Source organism: Tiliqua scincoides, chromosome 7 (genome assembly GCF_035046505.1).
Source record: "Tiliqua scincoides isolate rTilSci1 chromosome 7, rTilSci1.hap2, whole genome shotgun sequence".
Classification (NCBI taxonomy): domain Eukaryota; kingdom Metazoa; phylum Chordata; class Lepidosauria; order Squamata; family Scincidae; genus Tiliqua; species Tiliqua scincoides.
In genome coordinates, this window is record NC_089827.1 from 54,077,087 (window position 1) to 54,092,680 (window position 15,594).

Genomic DNA, 15,594 nt, shown 5'->3' on the forward strand with positions numbered 1-15,594 from the left:
AAGCTCCCTCAAAGTTTGAGAACCTCTGCTCTGATGCAGTGGTTCACAAACTTTTTAGCACTGGGAGCCACTTTTTAGAATGAAAATCTGTTGAGACCTATTAAAAGTGATGTCCTTAACCAGGAAGTGTCATGGCTAGAAGTGACACCATCAATTTAGACTTCAAACCTAAGCTTCGATCAGCCAAAGGTCCCATTACACAGTGTGTTTGTGCTGTTATTTTGCACAGCTAACAATTCAAACATTGTATCTTGGAAATCAAAGCACAATGCAGACTTGGACCCTTCTCCAATCACACAGCCCTCCTCCCCTTTCCAGCATTGCATCTTCCCACCTATTCAGGGCAAAGCCCTGTGCCTCTCTCCTGTCAGGAGCCCATCCTGTACCCTGTATTTCAGCTCTGTGTTTTCAATGGTGGCTGAGCTAGGTGCAACATGACCCACCTGAAATTGGCTTGTGACTCCCAACAGTTTGAGAAATGCTGTTCTAAGTTTCTTCACCTTAGATTCTTTAAGACCATGCAACCATAACCTGCATCCTTCAGCCATAACCACATTTGTGTTTTACTTCATCAGTTCAAGTTTTCCTTTTATTCCGACACAGAGTTCTCCCTCTCTACAGCCTTATAAAATAAATTAAAATGAAGTATTTTATGCTGTGCTTTCTATATCTTTCTGTTGTGGTTTCTCTGTAGTAGTCTTTGGCAAAAAGCCATGAAGGATACTGGAACAAGGCATCGTTTTGGTTTTCTTCCAAGATTAACTGCTTTAGTTCAGCTACTTCCTTTATCAACTATTAAGTAGACACCAAAGTTCTAATCCTGCATTAGTCTTCATGCCACAACAGTCAGGGTGCCCAGAAGAGGCTCCACCTAGAATACAAGAAGGATGTGGTTGATAGTTTTACCTTATCAGCTCACAGTTTAATGCCAGTTCTGAAATTTGCAGTCTAATCAGAAGACACTATTCATAGTGTCTTTTTAAAAAGGGCCAGATGCCCCTTGGTAGATACTTTAAAATGGAACTATGCCACCTAGTGTTGAAAGGAAGGTACCACACCTTGTTCTGTGAAAGAAAAGCATCAATTTTATTCATTCCTGAATGCAAGCCAGCCTAAATACACCCATTAACATTTGAGTCTGCCTTTTCACCATCTGTTGGAGCTCTCTTCCTCTTGGAATCTTGACATTCACATCACGTAGAGCAGAGCTACATGATCGCATTAATCACATCATACAGCCCTCCTGGGACTGTACCACTTTGGAACAGAGGCAAAGGAGCATGACGGAATGTTCCCTTACATAACAGTTTCTACACACAGAAAACAAGCACATTGGGAATCAGGATAGGACAGGACAATGTTAACCTGCCAGGGGACCATTCTCCAGGCTGGAATGGGGGGGGGGAAGAGTTTGTACCTTTACTAGAAATGGTCAACCTTGGACATTCATGCCTTTAAGGAGAGTGCCACTCCCAGCAGAGAGAAGGGACTGTTCTATAACCACAGCCATTTGCATACCTACCAGCTACTGCAAAAGAGTTCACCCAGTTGGCCCTGAAGGAACTCCCCTCCACATACCCCAAGCAGAGCTCCCCAGTTCTCCTGTACAAGACAAGAAGAGGGCATCTCCCTATTGGGCCATAAAATCCATTGCATCGAAGAACACTTACACATCAACAGAAGTACACACCAAAGACTGCAGCACATGGATAATCTTTATTGTTAGATGAGCACTACTGACTGTAGTGGAGACACAGCTGAGGCACATGCTAAGGCACTTATTATATAAAAAAATTTTTTTTTGCAAAATTTGTGACAGCAACTGGGACTGGAGGCTCCCACAGCAAGAGCAATAAACATACAGTATAGAGGTTCATATTTTAATTTGTCATTTGCTCAGAAGTCTAAATGCAGCATATACAATCTGGTTAAGTATACAGGTAAATCCAGCAACCAGTGTATGGTGTAGAAAAGTAAAGACTATCTATATAACCGCAGTCCCCATAGAAAGGCAGTGATAAAGACCTTTATTTTTCTTAATTACTTATAACGGGAGATACAAAGGCCTTCAACATATAATCTGTGCAGATTAAAAAGTTTTTTCTTCTTTAATATACTCTTAGACACTGTGCAGAATAACTAAACCCATCTCCCGATTACAGAACGAGAGGCTTGAACATTACAAATGACTTCCTTGCTCACACTCCATTCAAACCCACTAGATTCTGTCTGTTACCATTAAATATATTTGGTCCCAAAGAGATTCTCCAACATGTGCACAAGAAAACCTTTTTGCTTCCTTGAACTGTTACTAACTACTGGTCCACACTTTCTTAAGACACAAAAGCAGAGACACCAAGACAGACACCATTGCACTTCAGATCTGTCCAGACATTAGCCAAATGGAGGGATCAACTTCATAAGTCTCTTCTGGGAGGAACTCTCACCCTTCACCGATCCCCAATACTATATGTTCTTAAAAAAACATCTGGAAATCCTTCTCTTTCCTGTTCATTATTACTAACTGGGCAGACTGAAAAAAGTCAAGAGTGCGAGGTCACCAAACATGATTGCCAAAAGCAAACAAGGGGAGGGGGAAGGGATGAGGGGTGCTCCCTGCATCTATCATAAACTCATTATTGGAAGAAAAATAGTTGATTTACAGCAACAAAAAGTCTCTTCCCCACCCCCACCCCCTTCAAAATATGTAAATTCACCAGCAGCCATGGCAAGGACAATGAATGCTACAGGCATCTGTAGCTCCCCAACTCTGAACAGACTGCAGAGTCATGACTCTTTGGCATTCAATACAAGAGTTCGGAAGCTAGGAGGGATGACACTACATGTCCGTTGGCTCCAAATATTCCAGGGAACATTTTGATGGATGTGCTCCATTGTCCCGGGCAGGTTTTGAAGAAGTCCACTGGACAAAGGAAGGGTGGGTCACTCCATCATGTATGGGCCCAAGACACTCTACTCAGTAGCTTTGGCATCACCAGCATCTGACTTGCCATCCACTTCATCATCAGATACTTCACCTGCACCCTTCCTGGCAATTCGGCGTGTCACCACAAATGGCATGTCCCCCCGCCTGTTGATGAGAGTACAAACAGAAGACCATTAAGCAGCGGGAAGAATTACATTTCCACTTTAGACCACGTGCACTTTCAGGCACTGCTATATCAACAGATGTAGCAGAGCAAGACTACACTCACACCCATCTTACCTGAGTTTACTCTTCAGGGAGCTGACTTCTCGGTTCATGGCATCAGCAGTTTCAGTGACATCCTCCAGCTCCCGCTGCAGTTTTCGGCGGGCTGCATTGGATCGCTGTGCTTCCTCTTCTGCCTCCTCCAACTGGCGTTTAAGCTGCTTCAAGCGCACATTCACCTTGTCTGCCTGAAAAGCAGAAAGAGGAGCCATCACAACCCTTGTTGGGTTAACATGCAGTCTTGGAACCACCTTGAAATACTTAACCAGCAGTTCACAGATTGACCTGCTCACTGTCTCCTCAGGAGCTAGCTATCCAAATACAAATTAACTCAATGAGGTTTATGCCATTCTTTAGACTTGGGGCACAATCCTAACCAGGTCTACTCAGAAGTAAGTCCTATTTTGTTCAATTTGGGCTTGCTCTCAGGAAAGCGTGGTTAGGATTGTAGCCTTACTCTTCCAATGCGACAAAAGACTAGGAAGCTTCCTTCCACTTCATATAACCAACTGCCTATGTTGCTCAGCTCCCGAGGACTGGCTCACAAACAACTTGGAGATTTCAGTGCCAAGAACAAATGTTCCCATCAGCAGACATTTTATGCTGGCTGAAAATGTACTGAGACTTTTGCAGTCCCCAAGGGAAAAGGGTGGAGAAGCCTGTAAGGGGAGTGCTGCCAACACCCTAACAGCTTGTTAAGAGCCTAAGCGGACAACACCTGGGTGGGGTTGCAGGCAGACAGCCTCCCACCACATGGCCAGATTACCAAACGCCATTCCCTGCACCCACCTGATCCTTATATTGCTCAGCATTACGCCTCTCATCCTCCACTTGCAGGACAACATCCTTCAGCTTCTTCTCGGTGCGTCGCACCTGCTTGCTGGCAGCCTGGCGCTCCCTGTAAAGAAAGGATGTATCAGATCAGATGAATAGATGAATTCCTAAGTAGCCAAGTCTCAAATTTGATGGGTTTTCTCAGTTCCTGTGCAAGGGCAAGAAACTTTGTACAGAAAATAGAAAGGTTTCATATGCTGACAGAACAGAGAATCAGATTAAAGCCACCATTACAAGTTTCAAGGCCAGCAGCACTTCATATCATGTCCATCATAATATACTATTGGTGGACGTGAACACTCTAGAAAAGGATCTGCGGTGAAGGTAGAGCTACCAAGGACTACAGCATCACTTGATCAGGTACAGCAGGAGCACTAGATTACAGCATTAGGATTAGATAACCTAGACCAGCAATTTTCAACCACTGTGCTGTGGCACACTGGTGTGCCATGAATGGTCAGTGTGCCATGAGATGAAAAAGTTGAAAATCACTGCCCCAGACACTAGTTTGGGCAAATGGCAAAGCCATCACAGCACCCTTGCACTCAGCTTTAATATGCATTTCTATTTTAGTGGGTGGGAAGAGCAAATAAGGCAATTAGGAGCCAGTCTGTCTGCCAAAAGCCTGTGCCAGTACACCAAAATGGCTGAAAGATGACATCATCAACACCTACTTGGTCTCAGAGTCCAGCTGTTCTTCCAGTTGTGCTATCTTTGCCTCCAGAGCAGTGATTGAAGACTTGTATTTAGATTTCACAGCACTCTCCATTTCCTGCAACTTGGCCTTAAGTTCCTTGTTCTGACGCTCAAGCTGCTGGCGAGCATTCTCATTCTTTTGGGCATTACTGCGTTCGGCATTCAGGTCTGTGTTTATCTGGTCAATCTAGAGAAGAGAATAGGCAAAGAATGGGCTATGCCACATAGAACAACTGAGGTTTTTTGTTTTTTTTAAACTACCTCTTTCCTTATAGTCTTGCCCTTTCAGATTAGCAATGCCTAATTTTCAGGGTGTGTTAAAGATAACTCATACATGCCAACAAAAATATTTTATTCTTGTAATAAACCACCACCAGCACTGGCCCACATAACCAGTGTCAACCACTATGATATAATAATGACAGGCAGCCTTTTTCTAGATATTCTGAATTTCCCAGCAGGCCAATGCAAAACAACTAGCTTCTGAAGACCAAGAAGACTGCAAAAACTCAAAAGCCTATTTGAACAGAGGGGAATATCCCTTCCAATACTTTTCTACCCAGAATCTGTAGTGTTCCTACCTGAGATGAACCTGCCATTCAACACAGGCAAGCCACTCTGGATCTTCTGCTCCTCCCAATAGTGGACATTGGGGTGCCCCAGGGCAAAGGTCTGTGATGGCGCCCCCCCCCCCGCACTTACCCGGAGCGCACAGAGCATGTGAAGCCTACTGGAGCTTTCCTGGGCTCTTAAACTGTGCTTCTGGCAAAGTTCCAATCACATTGGGAGCCTCAGTGTGGCTTCTGACGTGGACCTAAACGTGTGCGGACTTCGTGCCTGGGGCATTTGCCCCTTTGAATCCATGGAAGGTCTGTTGCTGGCTCCTCCTCCACAACTTACGGGAAGCTGTACTTCATGAAATCATCCCACTTTACTTCTATAGCAAGCTGCCATGACTGGCGGTGGTTTTCCAAGTGTTAAGAAATCCCTTCTAGCTCTGCTACTCAAAACCTTTACCAGGAGATACCCGAACTGAATATGAAAGTTATAATGCAAGACACAAGCCCTACCTAATGGGCTTGTTTAAGACGTGAAGCCAGAGAAGCAAGAACTGTGCTATTAAAAAGCTAGCTGCTTTGATGGTAAGAAACAGCAGAATGTACTTGGAAGATGAGATACCGATGTCACAAGCTGGGAAGAATTACAGTTCAAGAAAGGAGAATCCATCAGATGAGGTCCCCAAAGATGTACCTGAAGATTTGCTTTCTTGAGCCTGTCGTTCACCAGCTCTGTGTTGCTCTGCTCTTCCTCCAGTTCTTCCTCCAACTGTGCTATCCGCGCCTCCAAGCGCCGTTTCTCCTCCATGGCCAGAGCCCTGAGACACAGGAGGGAAACACGCACATAGTGAGATCAAAGGGGCATGATTCCATAAAAGGAGCTCACAAGACATCCTTTAAAATGCCCAGTATCTGCTCAGAGCTCATAGCACACTTAAGATGCAAACATCACAGGCCACTCTTTCCACTGCAGCCTCTTCCAACAAAATTTCTCCTCCCTGAAGGAAAAAAGTGCCGTTACTCACCCTTTGCCACTGCTGTTGGCAATCTCATCAGCCAGTTCATCCCTCTCTTGCTGAGCCTGCCGCTTGGCACGTTCTGCAGCTGCAAGTTCCTGAAATCAGAACAAGATATGTACTGAGATTTGGGGTCAAACTCACACTTCCTGCCATATTACAGAGTACAGGGTGCAGAACTTGGAATCGACTTGTAACTAGCAAGCTATCCAAGTACATTCCAAATACAGGAAGCTTCCCAGATACTAACGAAGCTAGGATTATTGGGGGATTGGGGAAGAGCACCCTTTTAAGGTTTTCACTACAGTCTGTCAGACAATACGACCAAAACACTAACATTTAACTCCAATTCCACCTTAACTCTAACCCAAAAATGGGTCCCTTGTTTAAGAAAGAAGATGGATTAACATCATGGTAGCCAGACTGCCACGCCCCTAAGTAGAAAAGACACCATCAGGCCCAAAGGCACCAGGAGGGTGGCAGCATAGCTCACAAGAAGCACAAAAACAGCTATAAAAGGCAAGAAGACTTCCTTCAGAAAAAGTGAGGGGAACAAAACAAAAACTGAACACCCACTTTGGTGAAAAAGTAAGCAGACCATAAAGGACCCCCCCCCCCAAAAGGAATACATATTTAGCCATGTACTCAACAATGCAAACATGGCTTGGAATACATCAAAAGCAGGAAGACTGCCAAGGAGGCTGTTAGATCATTATCTAAGACGGGAATAAAAAGGGAAGCCCAAGGATATAGAGACTGCAAGAAGCTGAATGTGAATCTGTCTTCAGTGCAAAAGTTGTAGGGCAGATCCCTTCTCATGTTGGTCTGTTCCGGCATGGGTAGCCATAGAACTATGTCAGAAGTGACAAGGGATAGAAGCTCTAATAATAATAATAATAATAATAACAAATAATAACAACAGGTATTTATATACCGCCTTTCTTGGTCTTTATTCAAGACTTTATTCAAGGCGGTTTACATAGGCAGGCTTTATTTAAATCCCTTATTAAATAGGGATTTTTACAATTTGAAAGAAGGTTCTTTCTTTCAAGAAACACTACATACAGGTGTTTCATTCCGATCTGGCTTCACATTCTGGCCTCCATCCTCCCACGCTCAGAGCAGATGGAATTGCTCGGCTTCAGCTTATCAGCTGCTTCAAGGTCGCATGGTGCCGGTGGCCTCAAACTGGCGACCTTGTGGATGTTATCTTCAGGCAGACGGAGGCTCTACCCTCTAGACCAGACCTCCTGCCTACTACAATACAGGCATGCCATTCCATAACCCCCTGCAGGAACAGGGGACACCCCCACCCTCCTAAAGCAAGAGGAGCTGTGCTCCCCTTTTGCACCTGGCAGAGGCCGCGCACATCTGTTTGCGGCCTCTACTGGGCTCAGAAGACCCTCTGAAAGCGAGGGGAGCGCAGCAACTCTCACTTCTGGAGAGTGCGGGGTCCCTCTCACATCCATGGATTCACTTATTCATGGACATGGTGGGAAGACCCTATATAGACAAACTAATCTTTAACAAGTCATTCAGTTCAGATGTTATCCACCTTTAAAAGGGATTTAGACAAGTTCATGGAGAGCAGGTCCAACTATGGCTATTAGTCTCAACTATGCCCTGCTTCTACTTCAGCAGCAGCTGCATGGAATCAATAATGGAAGAGAAGGATGCCTTTCTCTCCTCCTTATGGGCTTCCTAGAGGCAGCTGTTGGGCTTCTGTGCAGGACAGAAAGTTAGACTAGTTAGGCCTTTGGCTGAAACCTGCATGGCTTCTCTTATATATGTTATGTTCTCAAGTCACTTATCTAGTTTGCAATGTCATAAAGTGCATAGCAAGAAGACTCTCAGATACAGGTAGTATTCAAATTAAAGTATCACAGGTGCTGCTGCACAGGTCAACCTACATCTTGTTTTATAGAAACTGCACTGTGATTTTTATCATGTGCATGCTTCCAAGTAATCCCCACAAATTAGCACTGGCTTCCTCCTGAAAGAGAATGCCAAAAGGTAGGACAATAGCCTCAACCACTGAGAATGAGAGGGAAGAACTGGACTCTACGGGGCTGAGAAAAGCCTGTGAAGGAAGTCCAAGCAGGCTAACCCAGCAGCCAATGGGCTCTTCTGCACCAATATTTAATCCTTGTCCACGGTGAAACAGTCAGCATGGAAGGGCTTAGAAGTGGGGTGGAGATAAGTTGCAGTAGCCCATCTATCCCACCATCTCCATCCCTTTTCCTGAAGGCAGCCTCTTCTCTTCCCTTCCAGCCCCATGCTCCCTTTAACACAAACCTGAGTTGGTGCTCAGTCTCAGGGGTCTACTTACTTCTTGCATTTGAATCATCTCTGCTTCCATGCTCTTCAATTTCTTCTCATTCTCTTTGGCCTGTGCCAAAATTTCTTCTCTGGAGACACGCGTGTCATCCAGCTCCCGCATGTAATCTTTTATTTGGGCCTGCAAGATAAACAATGTAGGATTTTGTTAAGTTGCCTTGTATGGAACGAGACCATTAGTCCATTTTGTCTTGTACCAGCAATCGGCTACAGGTTCTCCATGGCCACAGGCAAAGATATTTCCCATCATGCATTACCTGATGTTTAGTTGGAGATGCCATGGACTGAACCTGGGATAATGAAGTATGCACTCTCTCATGTATGTACCCTAAAAATACTCAGATCTACTTTACAATAAGATAGGTTATCTGCTAATATGTAGAAGCCTTTCTCGCTCCAAACCAATGGACAGCAACTTTTGAGATCTCAACTGATGATTTTCAGGCAACCATTTTAAATGTCCTTGACCAAACAAATGGGATTTGCTACTAATGTCACAGCAGTTGAACCATGTGGATCTCAAAACGCAAAGCTCTGGAAATTTGCTCCATCATCGCTTTGTGGGAAGTAGAGAAGAAATGCTGGGCCTTACCTGCAGCTTCCGGAGCTGCTTGATAGCTTCATCACGATTCTTGTTAGCAGAGTCTATCTGGGCCTCCAGGTCCTTTAGGTCCATTTCAAGCTTCTTTCTTGCAGCCACAGCAATGGAGCGCTGCTTCCGCTCATCCTCTAGTTCCACTTCCATCTCTCGCACCTGCAGGGAGTCAAAACTTAGTTTAACCACATGCAAACCCCTCTTCTGGCCAAAAAGCATAGGGAGGAGAAAGAGGTGAGCAAGGGTTGCAAGCTATCATCCATATCCATATAGATGGTTAAATCATCCGATTTTACAAGCCACGGTCCTGAATTAGGGTTTCTCTGTCAAGTTGTCAGGAGCTTCTTGGATGTCAGGAACATTACCTGTCTCGTCAGCTGCTTTCTCTTTTCTTCATTCTGTTCATCACGGGCCTGGAGATCCCGCTCAAACTGTGCCTTCATGGCTTGCTGGTTCACTTCCAGACGCAGCTTGGCATCTTCTGTGGCCTGCAACTCATCTTCTAGTTCTTCTAGCTGAGTCTTCATCTCCTCCACCTGCTGCTCCAGAGCTCGTTTAGACTTCTCCAATTCATGGACCTGCAGCACAAAGATTCAGTGTTTCCCCGCAGTAGTAAGCAACAATGCTTGGTCCTTTTAGGGTCTTTCTAAATAACTAAAACATTACAAGTAGTATTTTTAAAAAGTACAGACACAGAAATGGAAAGGTGTAGGAGTCACGTAGTCCCAACTCATCCACTTCTGATAATCCTGGTCCTTGTTCTGGGCACCCATCTCCTTTTACAAGGAACTAACTTCCTGTCATCTCAGTTCTGATCTCAGACCATTTAAACATTTACAAATATAGGCCTGTATAAATTTTAAACACACCTCCTCAGAGTATGGGGTTTTGTGGTACAGCAGTTACTGCCATATGTCACTAATAGAACTACTCCAATATTTGAAAGTCTGGCGGCACCTTTGATCCATTAGAAAGATGCCCTTACTTCTTGGAAATCTTAACTAGTTCTTTTCATGCCTGTGTAATCACCCAGTACAAGAAGGGCCTTCCTAGTTTGATGCATCTTTCTATCAGGAAGTGAGATATGCCTGCCCACTGCATGTTCGAAGTTGCAGCTTTATTGTGGTCTGGTCCCATCCCAGCAGAGTTCCAAAAGATTATACACCGCTAGCATCCAACTCTTTTGCTCCCATGTGCACAATAAGGCACTCTTTTCTGCTAGGATATTTCCCCAACTTGCTTACCAGTACCCTTCTCACTCCTGCTGCTTAGACCCCGAGTGTAATCAGTCAATACCAATATCAAGGAAACCACCAACTTACACTCTTGCCAACATCGTCTTTGGAACTCATCAGATCCTCCATCTCTGTTCGGAACTGTTTATTGAGTCGTTCTAGCTCTGCCTTTTGTTCAATGGCTTCCTCAAGGGCTCTGGCCAAGGACAGTGCCTTTGTTTCCTTCTCACGGGCTTCTGCCTCAGCACGATCCCGCTCTTCGGCATATTTTGCAGAGATAGTTTTCTCTTCTGCCAGCAGCTGGAAAAGGAAAAATCAGAGGTGCTATTAAATTTCGCAAGGGGAAGGTTCAGCTATTCCCATATGTCATTCCCTTGGGTGTTTTCACAGGAACAGATTGACCACCAAGTGCAGCAGCTCATGCTGGTAACTCCTTAGCTACCAACTCCAGCTATTTGCTTGGGAGAAAACCCTAATCACTGGCTTCTGGACTCCAAACAGCTGCTTTCTCCCATTCGGAACAAGCTGGAAGGAGCAGATATATTGCTTAGGACTAGTCCCAAGAAACTAAATCTGAGAAACCCGAGCAAGATGTGATAATTCATTGGCAAACTGACTTTTGCTTGCGATAAGGCACCATTATCTGTCAGTCAAAGAACAAGGACTGCATACCCACTTGCTCCAGACATGCCTGCACTTTCACTAGATACTAGTGAAGAGGATGGAAAGAGAAGGGCCTTGCTGCAAGTCTGCAGCTAAATATACCTGATCAAACTTCTTCTGTTTTTTCTCTAGGTTGGAAACTATTTGCCGCTGATGGTCCAAATCCACAGCAATGTCATCCAGCTCCTGCTGGAGCCTTGTCTTGGTCTTTTCCAGCTTGTCATAGGCAGCTGCCTTTTCCTCATAGCGTTGACTCATGGCCTCCAAGTCTTTTTGGAGCTTCTTCTTTGCTTCCTCCACTGACTCCAAACAACCCAGGCCATCATCCATCTTCTTCTTTGTTTCTGCAATCTAGCGGGTGCATGTACAGGATGGGGGCAGGGGAAGAAAAGAAACAAGGAACAATTCAATGGTTTTTGAATGGGATATAGATAATTCATTTCAAACACAATTCTATAAGGCAGCAGAAGCAAAAAAAGCCCTCCCCCCCAAAAAAGCCACCTAGGAAAGGATGAAGGAATAAACTGATCAGTATCTCAACAAGGCAGGGTAGGAGAAAGTCTAGCTACTACAGAAAAGGCATGACCGTCTGTTGAGTGCAAGGTTCAATTGTTGGACCCTTAAAACAGCAAATGGATGTGAACATGGATGCCCTGGGGTAAGGGTCAAAGGGCAGAACAATTCCAGGACAGTTCCAAACAGCTGCCCTAAGCAAAGCAATTCCTCTTGCAGCACAGAATGCCTCTTGGAAAAGTAATTCTGGCCAACTCACAAAACAAGGGCTGTAACTCAGATCACCACAAAATGCATGTCACTGCCTTGAACATGAACACATTCTTTACTCAGAAATTTATTCTCCACTACCTGAAGCTGAAGGGCAGCGATCTGTTTCCCCAAGTTCCTTTTTGCCTCTTCTTCTTCCTCCAGTTGGTCTTTGAAGCTGTTCTTCTCATCTTCCATCTGTTTCAGCTTAGTGCTGAGGCTCAATTTCTGACGTGTTTCTTCCTGAAGCAACTCCTAGAACAACCACAGTGCCAAACATTTAGATCTTATGATGAAAAGTCTATTATGTTTCCTAAACATAACCTGAAGCAAGCCTGCTCACCTGAAGCAAAGAGGCAACCTTAAACTCAGTGTCACTTGGCAAATTCCCACAATGCCACTTGTTCCCCAAAATCAGCTGAATGCACTCTTTACATTGAAATGATTATCAACTAGCAGGTATATAGGAAGCATTCTCTGAGGTGGCCCCCTATTTGGAACAAGCTGTCCATGGAAGTACACATGTGCCAGACCTCCCAGTAGCAGCACAAGGCATTTTTATTGAGAAAATAAATTCAAAGCCTTAGACATTTCAGTATACAGAAAATCATGTGCTCTCCTAGCTTGAGATCTATATTCTTCACTAAGCAAGACAAAAGTCACTACAATCTACCATCACACTGCTCCCATTCATGGGGAAGATGGCTGGAGCTAATAGGATTTTGCTTCTAAGTCACAGCACAGCAACGATCAGGTCTCCCAGTAGTGTTCTTGGGAGCACGCAGTGAGGAAATGAGCTACAGTAAGACCAGCTAAAGCTAAAGCGTGTGGACCCCCAGTAAGCCACAGTAAGCAAGGAAACAGCTAAGTAAACAGCTACTCCAAAATCTCACCTGTGTGTCCTGCAATTGTGACTCCAGTGTAGAGAAATCTTTGGCTAGTTTAATTGACTTGCTGTCCGATTGGTTCAGAAGACCAGTGACATTGTCCAACTCAACCTGAAAGAGTACAAGCAATAGAGTTTTGACACAATCCAATTCAGTAGACTTTTATTACCCAAGGTTCCTGGTCTATATGGCAGGAGAGAAGTCAAGAACAAACAGGACCCAATGCTATCCCTTCATAGTTAAGCTTATGCTATGTTACAGCAAGAGTTTTGCACACCAACAGCACTTCAGGACCACTACCCATCTTTTTCAGAGAATTACTTGCCCAGCGTTACCATCTCTCCCCATTTGGTGTAAAATTAGAACAAGGTGCAGCAGAATAGTTCCCAGAATCTCAAAAAAGAATATTGCTCCACACCATTGCAGAAACCTATTCTGTCTTACTAGTACTGGAATACAACTAGTTTGAGAATGCAACCAATTGCTGGGAAGGGGGCATGGGTAGCATTGAAGAGCAGCTTTTTAGGTTCTCCACAGAAGACCACCAAAGTTCACATATTTCCTTTCCACTGAGAATACCTCAGTGGCATTGCTGGAGGTGTGGGTCACACCAGGTGGCACCACTACTGGCCAAAATTCTTAAAATCTGGGTATTTTCAAATACCACCATCGTATCATTCAACATGGAATTTCATGCAGAATGCAATGAAATAAACATCGTTTAAATAACTATCAAAAGCCATAGCCAGAAAACCAGCATGGGCTGGGCAATGGTACATCACTACACCCACCACCCAGGGCATTGCATGGGAGGAGGTCCATCATGGAAGTGACATGCTGGCCACCTGCACCAGGTGACACAAACCCTAGGGACACCACTGGGTATCCTCACCTCTCCAAATGTCAAAGTAGAACAGATACAGGCTGCAAATCAAAACTTAGTAAGAAGCACCACTACCCCCTAGCTTGCTTTCTCTTCTGAAGTCCATGTTGCCAATGGGAACCAAGAGCTCAGAGCCTCACCTGCAGTTTGTTAACCCTTTCAGCCAGCTCAGTCCGTACTCTCTCACCATCCGCAAATTTCACTTGAAGCTCTTGCAACTGAGTCTCAACCCGCTTCCTTTTGTGCTCAGAGTCTCCTTTGGACTGCAGAAGGGTCTTCACCTCATTGGCTAGCTCAGCACGTTCACCTTCCAGTGCTTGCTTTGCCTTTTCAAGGTTCACTTTCACCTTCAGGAGACAAAGAAAGAGCTTTACACTGGGCTGATCTCTCACCAAAAGCTTACAATGAATTAAAATTTAAACTACTACACTTATGATGTGTCATTCTAAAATAAGGTCCTGTTTCACATCAGGTCTTCAGCCTGGGTTCAAGCACCACAATGTTACTGGAATAATAAAGTCACAGGTTTCCATATCTGTATTCGCAACATGTGCTGCTATAAATCGAAATCCAGGCCCCCTGCACAATCCAGGCTCCAGGAAAGTAACTGGAAAATGCTGGTTACCAGTTATACCAAGGAACATATTGTTGAAATAAGGGATAATCAAGTCTCTTTCTGACTAAAGGCAACTACTGACTGAATTAGTAGCTAGCCTGGTCAATCAGCAATGCTTCTCTAAAGCAACTTATGGCACCTTGTTGGATTCCTGAAGAGTCCACTGAGACCTAGGAGGCCTCTTCACCTCCAGCACATCATTTCTGAATGCTGTAGGAAGTCAGTCATGTTTCAAGAGCATGTTTTATGGAGGAATGAAACATCATCATGAGGTGATGTTCTTGGAGAGTGCCTTCATGTGGTGCTACACCTTCTCAGTAGCTCACATACCCGTTTGGTTTGCTCCAGCTGCTCTGCTAGCTCTTCCACAGCCTGAGAGTGTTTCTGTCTCATCTCTTGGATCTGCGCCTCATGGGTTTTTGCCTCCTCATCCAGAGTCTTCTTCAGAAGAGTCACTTCTTGCTCACGTTTTGACCTGATAAAGAGTCACATTTTTGACATGACAGTTGGCAAGCTCAAGCAATATGCATTCAAGGCTGCCAGCAACTCAGGACTCAAAGTCAGAGAGCAAACTCAAGAACAAATCTACACAAGATTTCAGGATAGTTAACAACAGAAAACTAGTACAACTGTCCAGGGAATTTTAAAAAGCATGTCTGAAAAAGATCTAGTTTTTTTCCTTTGTTCTCTCCCACCCACCTAGTACAGAAGTAGAGAATCTCACCACACATGGCAGGACAAGAACAGTTTATGGTATTAGAGAGCCTACAGCCTTAACAGATTGGTTCTCTAAGCCTTCTACCTTTATGAAAGGCAAAATTGGTCTGGCCTATTGTAGGTACCCAATGTCAATTACCTGAGTTCCTGCTGTGCAGCAGTGGAGTCAAGAGTATCTTCTAGCTCTGTCTTCAGAGCCTCAAGCTCTTCACCCAGATCCCTCTTCTGTTTTTCTGCTTTGTTTCTGGATGCCCGCTCAGACTCCAGATCTTCCTGCAATTCCGTTATCTGAGACTCCAGCTCACGGATCTTCTTCAGAGCCATGTTCTTTTGAGCAGCCTCCTCTTCGACCCTACATGAATCAAGAGACATAAGTCACATCAGACAGACAGCCACACGAACTACAAATTGTCATCTACTACTTTCTACTAGTAGAAAGACTACTAGCAGATGGTAATGCTCCATGTCAGGATTCAACTATATTTGCAGAGGGGTTCTACTGAAACTTTATTGCAGCTTTACAGATCAAAGAGGAGGTCAGTTAGCTGAAGAGATTAAAGTTGCAGGTAACACTTTAACATAGGG

General features: G+C 44.5%; 1 protein-coding gene across 2 annotated transcripts in view; it reads right to left on the bottom strand.

The window, feature by feature from the left end:
• Positions 1–2,212: 2,212 nt before the first annotated feature.
• Positions 2,213–15,594, bottom strand: part of MYH9 (myosin heavy chain 9) — an 81,148-nt gene continuing 67,766 nt past the window's right edge. For both annotated transcript variants that reach the window (XM_066633415.1, XM_066633414.1), the window contains 16 exons: positions 15,149–15,361; positions 14,623–14,767; positions 13,817–14,023; positions 12,800–12,904; positions 12,009–12,161; positions 11,247–11,495; positions 10,569–10,781; positions 9,612–9,824; positions 9,244–9,405; positions 8,644–8,772; positions 6,324–6,412; positions 5,993–6,116; positions 4,720–4,928; positions 4,001–4,109; positions 3,227–3,399; positions 2,213–3,091 (listed from right to left, as the gene is read on the bottom strand). In XM_066633415.1, coding sequence (XP_066489512.1) covers positions 2,974–3,091; positions 3,227–3,399; positions 4,001–4,109; positions 4,720–4,928; positions 5,993–6,116; positions 6,324–6,412; positions 8,644–8,772; positions 9,244–9,405; positions 9,612–9,824; positions 10,569–10,781; positions 11,247–11,495; positions 12,009–12,161; positions 12,800–12,904; positions 13,817–14,023; positions 14,623–14,767; positions 15,149–15,361 — 2,611 coding nt within the window. In that variant the 3' untranslated portion in view covers positions 2,213–2,973. The remainder of the gene's footprint in view (positions 3,092–3,226; positions 3,400–4,000; positions 4,110–4,719; positions 4,929–5,992; positions 6,117–6,323; positions 6,413–8,643; positions 8,773–9,243; positions 9,406–9,611; positions 9,825–10,568; positions 10,782–11,246; positions 11,496–12,008; positions 12,162–12,799; positions 12,905–13,816; positions 14,024–14,622; positions 14,768–15,148; positions 15,362–15,594) is intronic.